We start from the raw sequence: 16,131 nt of genomic DNA, 5'->3' as shown, positions 1-16,131 counted from the left end.
GTCTTTGTGGTTGAATCTGTGTTTGAAATTCACTTCTCGACTGAGGGACATTACAGATAACTGCATGTGTGGGGTACTGAGATGAGGTAGTCATTCCAAAATCATGTTAAACACTATTATTGCACACAGAGTGAGTCCATGCAACTTATTATGTGACTTGTTAAGCACATTTTTACTCCTGAACTTATTTAGGCTTGCCATAACAAAGGGGTTGAATACTTACTGACTCAAGACGTTTCAGCTTTTCATTTTAAATTAATTTGTAAAAATATCTAAAAACATAATTCCACTTTGACATTATGGGGTATTGTGTGTAGATCAGTGACAACATCTCAATGTCATCCATTTTAAATTCAGGCTTTAACAACATTTGGAAAAAGTCAAGGGGTGTGAATATAATCCTTCTACCCCCCCCTTACCCCAACCCCCCCCCCAAAAAATAAATAATACATTGTAAAGTGGTTATCCCACTGGCTATTAGGTGAATGCACCTATTTGTAAGTCGCTCTGGATAAGAGCGTCTGCTAAATGACGTAAATGTAAATGAAGGCCCTGTACATAATAAGGAATTAGCTACAACAATAACAGGTGGAATCAAGAGAAATACAATTATAAGTTGAAGTTAACATAACAATTTATTTAACTTCTATAGTGCTTTTAATTACAGAAATCAGCAAGTGCTTATTCCATACATGAGTAATATCTCATGGACTGACGCACAGACTGTGGGATGTGGAGACTAACGACCACTATAGCCATCAGCCATTTCCATCAGCCATTTCCATCAGCCATTTCCATCAGCCATTTCCATCAGCCATTTCCATCAGCCATTTCCATCAGCCATTGGGGGAATGGTTCCTTTGAAATCAATGAAAGCGGTTATACTGCTCGCGTTGCATCACATCCAATAGCAGCGTCCAAGCTCAAGAATCGCAGAGGTTCAATTCTCGATGGCTGACGCGACCGTTCATTTATTTTTATTTTTTTTGTCATTTAGCAGACACTCTTATCCAGAGCGATTTACAGGAGCAATTAGGGTTAAGTGCCTTGCTCAACGGCACATCGACAGATTTTTCCCCTAGTCGGCTCGGGGATTAGAACCAGCGACCTTTCGGTTACTGGCACAACGCTCTTAACCTGCCGCCCCGTGTGCTTGTGGAAGACACGGAGGATATTTCAAAGATATTTATAGGCACAGTGCAGTCAAAATTATGTTTTTCCTGTATGACTAGAGCATAACATAACATAACATCTATAGTAATTCACCTGTTTCAAAGACAATGTGTTCCACCAGGGGCTTTTCACTCAGCTGCCAGGATGTCTTCACCTCTCTGGGGCCGTTCCCACTCGACACTTCCACCCCCCAGGACACCGCCTGCTCCCTATAGGGAACAACATACACATGACATACATTACTAACCCCACCCAGACCGCTAGACACCGCCTGCTCCCTATAGGGAACAACATACACATGACATACATTACTAACCCCACCCAGACCGCTAGACACCGCCTGCTCCCTATAGGGAACAACATACACATGGCATACATTACTAACCCCACCCAGACCGCTAGACGTCTCCACCCCCCAGGACACCGCCTGCTCCCTATAGGGAACAACATACACATGACATACATTACTAACCCCACCCAGACCGCTAGACGTCTCCACCCCCAGGACACCGCCTGCTCCTAAGGGAACAACGACACATGACATACATTACTAACCCCACCCAGACCGCTAGACACCGCCTGCTCCTATAGGGAACAAACATACACATGGCATACATTACTAACCCCACCCAGACCGCTAGACGCCTCCACCCCAGGACACCGCCTGCTCCCTATAGGAACAACATACACAGACATACATTACTAACCCCACCCAGACCAGCTAGACACCGCCTGCTATAGGGAACAACATACCGACATACATTACTAACCCCACCCAGACCGCTAGACACCGCCTGCTCCCTATAGGGAACAACATACACATGACATACATTACTAACCCCACCCAGACCGCTAGACGTTCTCCACCCCCAGGACACCCGCCTGCTCCTATAGGAACAACAATACACACACGACATACATTACTAACCCCACGCAGACCGCTAGACACCGCCTGCTCTCCATAGGGAACAACATACATGACATACATTACTAACCCCACCCAGACCGCTAGACACCGCCTGCTCCATAGGGAACAACATACACATGACATACATTACTAACCTTCCCCACCCAGACCGCTAGACGTCTCCACCCCCAGGACACCGCCTGCTCTATAGGGGAACAACATACACATGACATACATTACTAACCCCACCCAGACCGCTAGACACCGCCTGCTCCCTATAGGGAACAACATACACATGACATACATTACTAACCCCACCCAGACCGCTAGACACCGCCTGCTCCCTATAGGGAACAACATACACATGACATACATTACTAACCCCACCCAGACCGGCTAGACACCGCTTCGCTCCCTAGAGAACAACATACAACACGACATACATTACTAACCCCACCCAGACCGCTAGACGTCTCCACCCCCCAGGACACCGCCTGCTCCCTATAGGGAACAACATACACACGACATACATTACTAACCCCACCCAGACCGCTAGACACCGCCTGCTCCCTATAGGGAACAACATACACACGACATACATTACTAACCCCACCCAGACCGGCTAGACACCGCACTGCTCTCCCTATAGGAACAAACATACACATGACATACATTACTAACCCCACCCAGACCGCTAGACGTCTCCACCCCCCAGGACACCGCCTGCTCCCTATAGGGAACAACATACACACGACATACATTACTAACCCCACCCAGACCGCTAGACACCGCCTGCTCCCTATAGGGAACAACATACACATGACATACATTACTAACCCCACCCAGACCGCTAGACACCGCCTGCTCCCTATAGGGAACAACATACACATGACATACATTACTAACCCCACCCAGACCGCTAGACGTCTCCACCCCCCAGGACACCGCCTGCTCCCTATAGGGAACAACATACACATGACATACATTACTAACCCCACCCAGACAGCTAGACACCGCCTGCTCCCTATAGGGAACAACATACACATGACATACATTACTAACCCCACCCAGACCGCTAGACACCGCCTGCTCCCTATAGGGAACAACATACACATGACATACATTACTAACCCCACCCAGACCGCTAGACACCGCCTGCTCTCTGGGGGAACAACATACAGTTTTCACACCACTTGACTTTTTCCTAAATTTGCAGTGTTACAGCCTGAATTTAAAATGGATTAAATTGAGATTTTTTCCCCTCACTGGCCTACATTTACTAACCCCAACCAGACCGCTAGACATCGCCTGCTCTCTGGGGGAACAACATACAGTGCCTTTAGTAAGTGTTCAAACCCCTTCACTTTTTCCACAGCCTGAATTTAAAATTGGTACAATTGAGATTTGTCACTGGCCTACACACAATACCCCAAAAAGTAAAATTACAAATGAAAAGCTGTTATGGCCAAGTCACATAATAAGTTGCATGGACTCACTCTGTGTTCAATAATAGTATTTAACATGATTTTGGAATGACTACCTCATCTCTGTACCCCACACATACAGTTATCTGTAAGGTCCCTCGGTCAAGCAGTGAATTTCAAATACAGATCCAACCACAGAGACCATGGAAGACGGGTCAAAAAAAAAAAGCAGACACTGAATATCCCTTTAAGCATGGTGAAGTTATTCATTACACTTCGGATTGTGTATCAATACACCCAGTCATTACAAAGTTGCCAGAGGAAGGAAACCGCTCAGGGATTTCACCATGAGGCCGATGGTGACTTTAAACCAGTTACAGTTTAATGGCTGTGATAGGAGGAAACTGAGGATGGATCAACAACATTGTAGTTACTCCACAATACTAACCTAAATAAGAGTGAAAAGAAGGAAGCGTGTACAGAATAAAAACATATTCCAAAACATGCATCCTGTTTGCAACAAGTCAGTAAAGTAATACTGCAAAAAATTTGGCAAAGCAATTAACTTTTTCTCCTGAATTAAAAGTATTATGTTTGGGGCAATTCCGTAATGACACATTACTGAGTACCACTCTCCATATTTTCAAGCGTAGTGGTGGCTGCATCATGTTATGGGTATGCTTGTAATCGTTAAGTTTTTCAGGATAAAAAATAAACAGAATGGAGCTGAGCACAGACAAAATCCTAGAGGAAAACCTGGTCCAGTCTGCTGTCCACCAGACACTGGGAGACTAGAGGAAACCCTGGTTCAGTCTGCTGTCCACCAGACACTGGGAGACTAGAGGAAACCCTGGTTCAGTCTGCTGTCCACCAGACACTGGGAGACTAGAGGAAACCCTGGTTCAGTCTGCTGTCCACCAGACACTGGGAGACTAGAGGAAACCCTGGTTCAGTCTGCTGTCCACCAGACACTGGGAGACTAGAGGAAACCCTGGTTCAGTCTGCTGTCCACCAGACACTGGGAGACTAGAGGAAACCCTGGTTTAGTCTGCTGTCCACCAGACACTGGGAGACTAGAGGAAACCCTGGTTCAGTCTGCTGTCCACCAGGCACTGGGAGACTAGAGGAAAACCTGGTTCAGTCTGCTTTCCAACAGACACTGGGAGATGAATTCACCTTTCAGCAGGACAATAACCTAAAACACAAGGCCAAATATACTGTTCCTGAGTGGGCGAGTTACAGTTTTGACTTAAATCTGCTTGAACATGTATGACAAGACATGAAAATGGTTGCAGAGCAATGATCAACAACCAATTTGACAGAGGTTGAAGAATTTTGAAAAGAATAATGGGACAAATATTGTATAATCCAGGTGTGGAAAGCTCTTAGAGACTTACCCAGAAAGTCTCACATCTGTAATCGCTGCCAAAGGTGATTCTAACATGTATTGACTCAGGGGTGTGAATACTTACGTAAATTAGATTTCAGTATTTCATTTTCAATACATTTGCAAAAAATATATCAAACATGTTTTCACTTTGTCATCATTGGGTACTGTGTGTAGATGGGTGAGTACAAAAACATACTTAATCCATTTTGAATTCAGGCTGGAACACAACAACATGTGGAATAAGTCAAGGGATATTAATACTTTCTGAAGGCACTGTACATATAACATACATTACTAACCCCAACCCTAGACACCTCCACACCCTAGGACACCACCTGCTCTCTGGGGGAACAACAGCGGGGACTGTGAAGAGACACACAGACACACGATAACATGGATTTTGTATTGTAGAGTAGTGGCCTGAGGGAACACACTTAATGTGTTGTGAAAAGTGTTATGAAATGTAATGTCATTTAATATTTTATAACTGTAGTCCTCTGTAGCTGCAGCTGGTAGAGTACGGCGCCTTGGCAGGGATAGTGGGTTCGATCCCCGGACACCCTACACAAAAAGTATGCACATGACTGTAAGCCGCTGGAAAAGTAGCTGCTGCTTGGCAAACTATGGATTTTATTATTAATATGTGATCCATAATGTTAATGACCCCAGGAAGAGTAGCTGCTGCCTTGGCAGGAACTAATGGGGATCCATAATAAACCCCAGGAAGAGTAGCCGCTGCCTTGGCAGGAACTAATGGGGATCCATAATAAACCCCAGGAAGAGTAGCTGCTGCCTTGGCAGGAACTAATGGGGATCCATAATAAACCCCAGGAAGAGTAGCCGCTGCCTTGGCAGGAACTAATGGGGATCCATAATAAACCCCAGGAAGAGTAGCTGCTGCCTTGGCAGGAACTAATGGGGATCCATAATAAACCCCAGGAAGAGTAGCTGCTGCCTTGGCAGGAACTAATGGGGATCCATAATAAACCCCAGGAAGAGTAGCTGCTGCCTTGGCAGGAACTAATGGGGATCCATAATAAACCCCAGGAAGAGTAGCTGCTGCCTTGGCAGGAACTAATGGGGATCCATAATAAACCCCCAGGAAGAGTAGCTGCTGCCTTGGCAGGAACTAATGGGGATCCATAATAAACCCCAGGAAGAGTAGCTGCTGCCCTTGGCAGGAACTAATGGGGATCCATAATAAACCCCAGGAAGAGTAGCTGCTGCCTTGGCAGGAACTAATGGGGATCCATAATAAACCCCAGGAAGAGTAGCTGCTGCCTTGGCAGGAACTAATGGGGATCCATAATAAACCCCAGGAAGAGTAGCTGCTGCCTTGGCAGGAACTAATGGGGATCCACAATAAACCCCAGGAAGAGTAGCTGCTGCCTTGGCAGGAACTAATGGGGATCCATAATAAACCCCAGGAAGAGTAGCTGCTGCCTTGGCAGGAACTAATGGGGATCCATAATAAACCCCCAGGAAGAGTAGCTGCTGCCTTGGCAGGAACTAATGGGGATCCATAATAAACCCCCAGGAAGAGTAGCTGCTGCCTTGGCAGGAACTAATGGGGATCCATAATAAACCCCAGGAAGAGTAGCTGCTGCCTTGGCAGGAACTAATGGGGGATCCATAATAAACCCCATACTACAGACCTACTAACCTAATAACACCCCAGGACAACGCTAGAAACCCAGTAAGCGACAGTTAGCTACTGTAACTAAATAGTAAAATGATTATTCCCGCAGGCACCATAGGGTTGCACAATTCCTGTCATTTCCTTCTTTAAAATATTCTGATTGGAATTTCTGGAAAATCTGGGAATTTTTGGGAAAGTTAACGGAATTTTGCAACCTTATGAAAGACACATTTGACCAATGAGGACCAGTGGTCTGTAGGCATACCTCTGGTAGAAGTGGCTGATCAGTGCAGGTTTGATCTGCAGTTTGAACTCGTGGTCCTCGTCATAGGGACATGTTTTGTAGTACTGCAAACACAACCTAGGAAGAGCAGAGGGGAAAACAGGTTTAATATACACGTCAGTGAGCAGCTGACCAACATCTATACAACGTTACGGAGAGAATAAATGTTGAATAGAGGTCGTGTTCATTACACACCAAATGTAAGGAAATGGACAGATACAGGGAGGGACTACATGGACTTGTCTTAAAAAGAAATGCTCATTTAACATTTTCCATAGCCAGAGCGACTTATCCAGAGCGACCTACAGGAGCAATTAAGTTTTAAGTGCCTTGCTCAAGGGCACATCGGCAGTTTTTTTTTTTTACCTAGTAGGCTCGGGGATTCGAACCAGTGAACTTTGGGTTACTGGCCCAACACTCTCAGACAGGCTAGCAGGCCTTACTGTGTTAGGAGGAAGAGTCTATCGTATGGCAGGCCCAGGAAGGTGCTGCAGGTCCCCAGGATCTCCAGTAGGTGGTGTAGTTTCCTCACTCTTATCACTTGCTCCTGAAGATCCTCTTCAGTACTCAGGTAGTAACTCTATTGGAGGAGAACAATAGAAATCTCAAAAGTAACATCTTTAATCCTTAGTTGCTGCATCCATTTTTTTTTATTGACATATACCCATTGATTCTTGAAGAATATAAACTTAGAAATGCCTCATGAGGTTAGTTCAACCAAAGACAGTACATTTTACATTTACATTTTAGTCATTTAGCAGACACTCTTATCCAGATTGACTTACAGGAGCAATTAGGGTTAAGTGCCTTGCTTAAGGGCACATCGACAGATTTTTTACCTAGTCGAGTCGGGGATTAGAACCAGCGACCTTTCGGTTACTGGCACAACGCTCTTAGCCACTAAGCTACCTGCTGCCCAATGCAAAGTATGAAGCCGAAACTGCTTCTCCAATAGAAATCCCAGATCACACTTGTAGGCGATGTCATGGCGACGGTGGCTAGATAAGCTCATGCGTAGCAACAGATCATCGGGTCTAACGGTCGTCTCGCGCCCAACTACGCACGTGCAGGCCGTCAAATCAAAGGCACTCCGTCGATATAAAGTTGTTTTTGTCACTTTCACGAGGTTGGAGTAATAACGTGTTCAACTACTTAAGACATTGGCTCCAATCTAGGCAAGAAAGGAAGAATCTTTCCCTTCTCTCACTGACTTCCTGTTTGGTCTGTTTGGTAAACGTTCCCAGAAGTCTCGTGATGTTGCGTCTCTGGGTTTAGAATCTCTGTGGTTAAACCCCATCAGAACCCAAAATAGAAGCTTGTTTTACTCCAATGTTTGTAAACAATGTAAATGTAAACAAACACTATATATCCTCAAAACACGGTTACAACTATAACGTTGATATCATGGATGGTCAGTCCTGGCATCCATAGCTCTGTCTATTAATCGGAGAGTGGTGACATTTCTCCAGGCCCATCCCTCAGCTTTTTACCAAAACAGAGGGGAGGGGGGGGGGGCATTTTGTTATTGTTTCAATAAGGATTCTAGTTTAAAAATATTTTTTAAATGTTTGAGATGATTTCCTGAATAAAGTAATATAAACTTGGACTCACCAGGTGGTTTAATGTGGTCAGTTCTTGACCTGAGGAGAAGAAAACATGAACTGTAAATCAACTTAAATACTGTAAGAATTGAAGAACAATTAGATGTCATTTGTCTGGAACCATCACACAGGGAGCCCAATAACAGACTAGGTCCTGTCGGTGAGCACCAGTATCCCCGTCTGTGGTGTCATGGACAACAGTACACTGTCCACTTTCAACCGAACAACCACCATCTATAGGTATCCCATGCGGGATTCGAAACCACAAATCTTTGGATCACAGTGCAGTGTGTGTGTGTGTGTGAGTGAGTTACCTATGAGGTAGTTGATGTAATCCTTCCTCATCTTGTCCAGGCCCATCTCCAGCAGCATGTGGACAGGAGTGAGGCCTGTGAGAGAGACGTAGTCCATCTGATGGTGGTAGGACTGGAGGATCAACCTACTGAGGGAGCTACCGCTGTCTCTGTGAATCTATAAAACCAGGACGAGAGACACGTAGCAGTTAGAAAGAGAGTTTATCAAGATTCGGTTTTTTCTCGTAGCTGTCCATTTACCACAACAAACCGACGCTGGCACTAATTCCACACTCAACGGAGCTGTATAGCGCCCCCAAAGCGAACGAGAAAATGCTCATCCAGAGGCAGCTCGCATAGTGGCCGGTGATTTTAATGCAGGAGAAACTGAAATCCGTTTGACCTCATTTCTACCAGCGCAACTAGAGGCGAAATAAACTCTAGATGACCTTTACTCCTAGATGACCTTTACTCCTAGATGACCTTTACTCCTAGATGACCTTTACTCCACACACAGAAATGCATACGAAGCTCTCTCTCACCCTCCATTTGGCAAATCTGACCATAACTCTATCCTCCTGATTCCTGCTTACAAGCAAAACCTCAAACAGGAAGTACCAGTGATGCGCTCAATACGGAAGTGGTCTGATGAAGCGGATGCTAAGCTACAGGACTGTTTCGCTAGCACAGACTGGAATATGTTCTGGGATTCATCCGATGGCATTAGGAGTTTACCACATAAGTCACCGGCTTCATCAATAAGTGCATCGATGACGTCGTCCCCACAGTGACTGTACGTACATACCCCAACCAGAAGCCATGGATTACAGGCAACATCCGCACTGAGCTAAAGGCTAGAGCTGCCGCTTTCAAGGAGCGGGACACTAATCCGGACGCTTACAAGAAATCCCGCTATGACCTCAGACGAACCATCAAACAGGTAAAGCTTCAATACAGGACTAAGATCGAATCGTACTACACCGGCTCTGATGCTCTTCGGATGCGGCAGGGCTTGCAAACTATCACGGATTACAAAGGGAAACCCAGCCGCAAACTGCCCAGTGACGCAAGCCTACCAGACAAGCTAAATTCCTTCTGAGCTCGCTTCGAGGCGAGCAACACTTAACCATGCATGAGAGCACCAGCTGTTCAGGATGACTGTGTGATCACGCTCTCCGTAGCCGATGTGAGTAAGACCTTTAAAAAAGGTTAACATTCACAAGGCCAGACGGATTACCAGGAAACGTATTACTCAGCATGCGCTGACCAGCTGGCAAGTGTCTTCACTTACATTTTCAACCTCTCCCTGACACAATCTGTAATACCAACATGTTTCAAGCAGACCACCATAGTCCCTGTGCCCAAGAACGCCAAGGTACCCTGTACCGGTACCACCTGTAAATAGCCTCGTTATTGTTATTTTATTTTCAACACCATGGTGCCCTCCAAACTCATCACTAAGCTAAGGACCCTGGGACTTCCTGACGGGCTGCCCCCAGGTGCTGAGGGTAAGAAACAACACATCCACCATGCTGACCCTCAACACGGGGGCACCTCAGGGGTGCATGCTTAGTCCCCTCCTGTATTCCCTGTTCACCAACGACACAGCTGACACTACAAGGGACAAGGACACCAAGAAACACAGCTATCGACAGAATGCCTTCCTAAAGAGAAAGGTATTTAGGCCTGTTTTAAAGGAGCCCAGAGTCTTCAGGTGGTCCGGGAGGGCATTCCAGAGGCTGGGGGCGGTTGAGCTGAAAGTCCAATCCCCCAAAGAGCAGAGCTTGGTACTGGGAGCGTGGAGGAGCAGGCTACGGCGGGTGCGGTGGGGTTATGAGCAGTTCTTTGAGATAAGGAGGGGCCATGAACACACTGGGAAGTCAGCAGGAGGTTTTTTTTTATTCAATCCGGAATGAGACGGAGAGCAGAGATGCCAGGATGGAGGTGATAAAGGATCTGAAGACACTGTACTTACCCATGGTTTAATGTCACCATACTGCAAAGCTTTGATGACCAGTTTCAGACAGTCTCCGATGTCTTGATATGAAGTCACACCTGTGATGGAAAAAGCAGTGATGAATTAAACAGCCAATAATCTACATTCCACATCAAAGTGTTATCAATCGTATAAGGAATTGGATTAAATTTACATTTACAAAATGTCAATAAGGACTGTATAGCTTCACACAACATCCTCCAAAGTGCTGTAAAACAAAAAGGCTACTCTACTATTACTGAAATGTACTAAAACTCTACTCACTGTTCCTCATGCGAACCCAGAGCTGTTCTATGAAGTCCAGGTCTCCTCTCTCCATCAGAGAGTTGAATATGGACATCTCTGATGTTCCCGTCTCAGTCTTCCCCTTCACTGTCTGGGGGGATAGAACCATGACCAACACAGTCAGATAAAGCATTATGACGACATGTATTTAAATAGCTCACGTTTTTTTTTTTTACAATTTTATAATACAGTGCCTTCAGAAAGTATTCACACCCCTTGACTTTTTTTAAACATTTTGTTGTGTTATAAAGTAGATTTAATTGTAATTTTTTGTCAACGGTCTACACAAAATAATCTGTAATGTCAAAGTGGAAGACAAAATTCTAAAATGTGTAGAAAATCCATGACAAATAAAAACACCAATATCTTAATTATCTAAGTATTTAACCATTTCATGTCTTGCCATAGATGTTCAAGCAGATTTAAGTCAAAACTTTAACTCGGCCACTAAGGAACATTGGTAAGCAACCCCAGTGTAGACTTGGCCTTGTGTTTTAGGTTATTGTCCTGCTGAAAGGTGAATTCATCTCCCAGTGTCTGGTGGAAAGCAGACTGAACCAGGTTTTCCTCTAGGATTATTCCTGTGCTTAGCTCCATTCCGTTACTTTTTTATCCTGAAAAACTCCCCAGTCCTTAACGATTACGAGCATACCCATAACACAGTGGCGATCGGTACCGTTTAAGATGACATTTTTTTAAGGACGACATATTTTTTTTTCTCATGAGAGTTAATTATTTTACAGCATATTGGATGACTGTCATCCATATTCCATTCACCCAGCTCAATGTAACATCTATAGGTTTAGGCTACTACATGATACTCAAATGTTCCCTGTACCCATCATGAGGTTGCTACAACCTAGCCTAGGAATGAAAGTTTACAACGTAGGTGCACACAGGTCAAGATAAATGTTTTAGTAATCAAGGTGGCAGACAGTGACACATTCAATACCGTCTTGCACACTCTTTGCCTGGATCTAGCTGACCTAGGGTGTAATCATTAGTCCAAAGAGTTGCAAACAAGAGATATTTGACAAATGTAGGTATGTTTATCCCAGTTTAATTCCATTTGCTTACGTTTAAGAAACATTTTAAACAGAATCGGCAGAATGAATACACCCCTGACCACACACAAACACAGTTCACTTTCATAGCAGCCACATACAAAACACCATCAGTTGTATAATTCCTTCTCGAGTCGACGCGCTCCTCTCACCCTTTCATTTTGTTTGTGGCCTTCAGTGCACAACACAACAGCTGTCTGTGAACAGGCGACAAAAACCTCTCCAAGCAAAAACCTTCATACCATAAGCGCTACACACAGGCTACATCGTTGTCACCATATTAGCTAATGTCACAGTCAACGTAGCTACTACAACTAACGCGTTAGTAAACCAGCTACAATCATGTAGTACAGTTACCTCGACATAAAAGAGTTCCAGCGTTGGATAGCCTAGCCTAGCTAACATAGCATCCTTCTCTGTTTGAGCCGGGTGTTCGAGTAAGCTAAACTAGCTAGCTGCATTCGTTAGCTAAGTAAGTGAAAAAAGTACTACGAAATATATAATATAGCTAAATATAAATATAGCTAGCTCTCTGCCTTGCTCTCGCTTCTCCTTCATTTTTGAAGATATGAAATTGTTCAAATCTATTCAACTATTGTCTTTCTCTCTGAGTCAACTACTCACCACATTTTATGCACTGCAGTGCTAGCTAGCTGTAGCTTATGCTTTCAGTACTAGATTAATTCTCTGATCCTTTGATTGGGTGGACAACATGTCGGTTCCTGCTGCAAGAGCTCTGATAGGTTGGAGGACGTCCTCTGGAAGTGGTCATAATTACTGCGCAAGTCTATGGAAGGGGGTGAGAACCATGAGCCTCCTAGGTTTTGTATTGAAGTCAATGTACCCAGAGGAGGATGGTAGCTAGCTGTTCTACACCATGGTGCTACCCTAGAGAGTGCTGTTGATGCTACTGTAGACCATTGCAAAACAGTGTTTTAGTCAATTATTTGGTGACATGTGAATGTATTTATACCGAACTAAAAAATCTACAAAAAAAACACAATTTCAAAGATTGAGTTACAGTTCATATAAGGAAATCAGTCAATTGAAATACATCCAGTAGGCCCTAATCTATGGATTTTACATGACTGGGAATACAGATATGCATCTGGATCAGAAAACCAGTCAGTATCTGGTGTGACCACCATTTGCCTCATGCAGCGCGACACATCTCCTTCGCATATAGTTGATCAGGCTGTTGATTGTGGCCTGTGGAATGTTGTCCCACTCCTCTTCAAATAGAAGTTGCTGGATATTGGCGGGAACTGGAACACGCTGCCGTACACGTCGATCCAGAGCATCCCGAACATGCTCAATGGGTGACATTTCTGGTAAGTATGCAGGCCATGGAAGAACTGGGACATTTTCAGCTTCCAAGAATTGTGTACAGATCCTTGCGACATGGGGCTGTGCATTATCAAATCAAATCAAATCAAATCAAATTTTGCTGAAACATGAGGTGATGCGGCAGATGAATGGCACGACAATGGGCCTCAGGATCTCGTCACGGTATCTCTGTGCATTCAAATTGTCATCGATAAAATGCAATTGTGTTTGCTGTCCGTAGCTTATACCTGCCCATACCATAACCCCACCACGGGGCACTCTGTTCACAACGTTGACATTAGCAAACCACTCGCCCACACAACGCCATACACATGGTCTGCAGTTGAGGCCGGTTGGACGTACTGCCAAATTCTCTAAAACGATGATATGGTAGAGAAATTAACATTACATTATCTGGCAACAGCTCTGGTGGACATTCCTGCAGTCAGCATGCCAATTGCACTCTCCCTCAAAAATTGAGACATCTGTGGCATTGAGTTGTGTGACAAAACTGCACATTTTAGAGGGGCCTTTTATTGTCCCCAGCACAAGGTGCACCTGTGTAATGATCATAATGTTTAATCAGCTTCTTGATATGCCACATGTCACGTGGATGGATTATTTTGGCAAAGGAGAAATGCTCACTAACAGAAACATGGGACCAACACTTTGTAGTGACAGGGTGTATTGATACACCATCCAAAGGGTTATTAATAACTTCACCAAGCTCAAAGGGATATTCAATGTCTGCTTTTTTGCGAGGCATTGGAAAACCTCCCTGGTCTTTGTGGTTGAATCTTTGCTTGAAATTCACTTCTTGACTGAGGTACCTTACAGACAATTGTATGTGTGGGGTACAGAGATGAGGTAGTCATTTCAAAATCATGTTAAACACTATTACTGCACACAGACTGAGTCCATGCAACTTATTATGTGACTTGTTAAGCACATTTTTACTCCTGAACTTATTTAGGCTTGTCATAACAAAGGGGTTGAATACTTATTGACTCAAGACGTTTCAGCTTTTCATTGAATTAATTTGTAACAATTTCAAAAAACATAATTCCACTTTTGACATTATGGGGTATTGTGTGTAGGCCAGTGACAAAAAACTCAATTTAATCCATTTTAAATTCAGGCTGTAACAACAAAATGTGGAAAAAGTCAAGGGGTGTGAATACTTTCTGAAGGCACTGTATGTTGATCCCTCAGAGAGCTCTCCTCCATCTACTGCTGTAGATACAGTTGAAGTCGGAAGTTTACATACACCTCAAATCAATTTAAACTCAGTTTTTCACAATTCCTGACATTTAATCCTAATAAAAATTCTCTGTCTTAGGTCAGTTAGGATCACCACTTTATTTTAAGAATCTGAAATGTCAGAATAATAGTAGAGAGAATGATTTATTTCAGCTTTTATTTCTTTCATCACATTCCCAGTGGGTCAGAAGTTTACATACGCTCAATTAGTATTTGGTAGCATTGCCTTTAAATTGTTTAATTTGGGTCAAACGTGTCAGGTAGCCTTCCACAAGCTTCCCACAATAAGTTGGGTGAATTTTGGCCCATTCCTCCTGACAGAGCTGGTGTAACTGAGTCAGGTTTGTAGGCCTCCTTGCTCGCACACGCTTTTTCAGTTCTGCCAACACATTTTCTATAGGATTGAGGTCAGGGCTTCGTGATGGCCACTCCAATACCTTGACTTTGTTGTCCTTAAGCCATTTTGCCACAACTTTGGAAGTATGCTTGGGGTCATTGTCCATTTGGAAGACCCATTTGCGACCAAGCTTTAACTTCCTGATTGATGTCTTGAGATGTTGCTTCAATATATCCACATAAATTTCCTTCCTCATGATGCCATCTATTTTGTGAAGTGCACCAGTCCCTCCTGCAGCAAAGCTCCCCCACAGCATGATGCTGCCACCCCCGTGCTTCACGGTTGGGATGGTGTTCTTCAGCTTGCAAGCCTTCCCCTTTTTCCTCCAAACATAACGATGGTCATTATGGCCAAACAGTTCTATTTTTGTTTCATCAGACCAGAGGACATTTCTCCAAAAAGTACAATGTTTGTCCCCATGTGCAGTTGCAAACCGTAGTCTGGGTTTTTTATGGTGGTTTTGCTGAGCGGCCTTTCAGGTTATGTCGATAAAAGTACTTGTTTTACTGTGGATATAGATACTTTTGTACCTGTTTCATCCAGCATCTTCACAGGGTCCTTTGCTGATGTTCTGGGATTGATTTGCACTTTTCGCACCAAAGTACGTTCATCTCTAGGAGACAGAACGCGTCTCCTTCCTGAGCGGTACGACGGCTGCGTGGTCCCATGGTGTTTATACTTGCGTCCTATTGTTTGTACAGATGAACGTGGTACCTTCAGACATTTGGAAATAGCTCCCAAGGATGAACCAGACTTGTGGAGGTCTACAATTATTTTCTGGGGTCTTGGCTGATTTCTTTTGATTTTCCCATGATGTCAAGCAAAGAGGCACTGAGTTTGAAGGTAGGCCTTGAAATACATCCACAGGTACACCTCCAATTGACTCAAATGATGTCAATTAGCCTATCAGAAGCTTCTAAAGCCATGACATCATTTTCTGGAATTTTCCAAGCTGTTTAAAGGCAGTCAACTTAGTGTATGTAAACTTCTGACCCACTGGTGATGACAATTGCGCTCTCCCTCAAAACATCTGTGGCATTGCCAAAACTATAGTTTGTTAACAAGACATGTGTGGAGTGGTTGAAAAACGAGT

The 16,131-nt window shown here is 44.2% G+C and overlaps 1 protein-coding gene and 1 non-coding gene across 3 annotated transcripts in view; both read right to left on the bottom strand.

The window, feature by feature from the left end:
* zwilch (zwilch kinetochore protein) overlaps nt 1-16,131 on the bottom strand; it is a 44,955-nt gene that overhangs the window by 6,655 nt on the left and 22,169 nt on the right. Inside the window, exons 10-16 of one of the 2 annotated variants that reach the window (XM_041849980.2) lie at nt 10,971-11,082; nt 10,686-10,765; nt 8,732-8,888; nt 8,428-8,456; nt 7,260-7,396; nt 6,799-6,894; nt 1,267-1,382 (exon numbers count right to left, since the gene is read on the bottom strand). In XM_041849980.2, the coding sequence (XP_041705914.1) occupies nt 1,267-1,382; nt 6,799-6,894; nt 7,260-7,396; nt 8,428-8,456; nt 8,732-8,888; nt 10,686-10,765; nt 10,971-11,082 (727 nt within the window). Of the gene's footprint in view, nt 1-1,266; nt 1,383-5,193; nt 5,258-6,798; nt 6,895-7,259; nt 7,397-8,427; nt 8,457-8,731; nt 8,889-10,685; nt 10,766-10,970; nt 11,083-16,131 lie in introns of those variants that run through there. The other variant, XM_041849981.2, reaches the window with a different exon arrangement.
* Nucleotides 8,527-8,648, bottom strand: LOC121541023. Its single transcript, XR_005995667.1, has one exon. It is a non-coding gene; the product is annotated as a small Cajal body-specific RNA 14 (non-coding RNA).

The sequence above is a fragment of the Coregonus clupeaformis genome, chromosome 26 (genome assembly GCF_020615455.1).
Source record: "Coregonus clupeaformis isolate EN_2021a chromosome 26, ASM2061545v1, whole genome shotgun sequence".
In the NCBI taxonomy this organism is placed as follows: Eukaryota; Metazoa; Chordata; class Actinopteri; order Salmoniformes; family Salmonidae; genus Coregonus; species Coregonus clupeaformis.
This window is presented reverse-complemented; position numbering and strand designations above follow the sequence as displayed.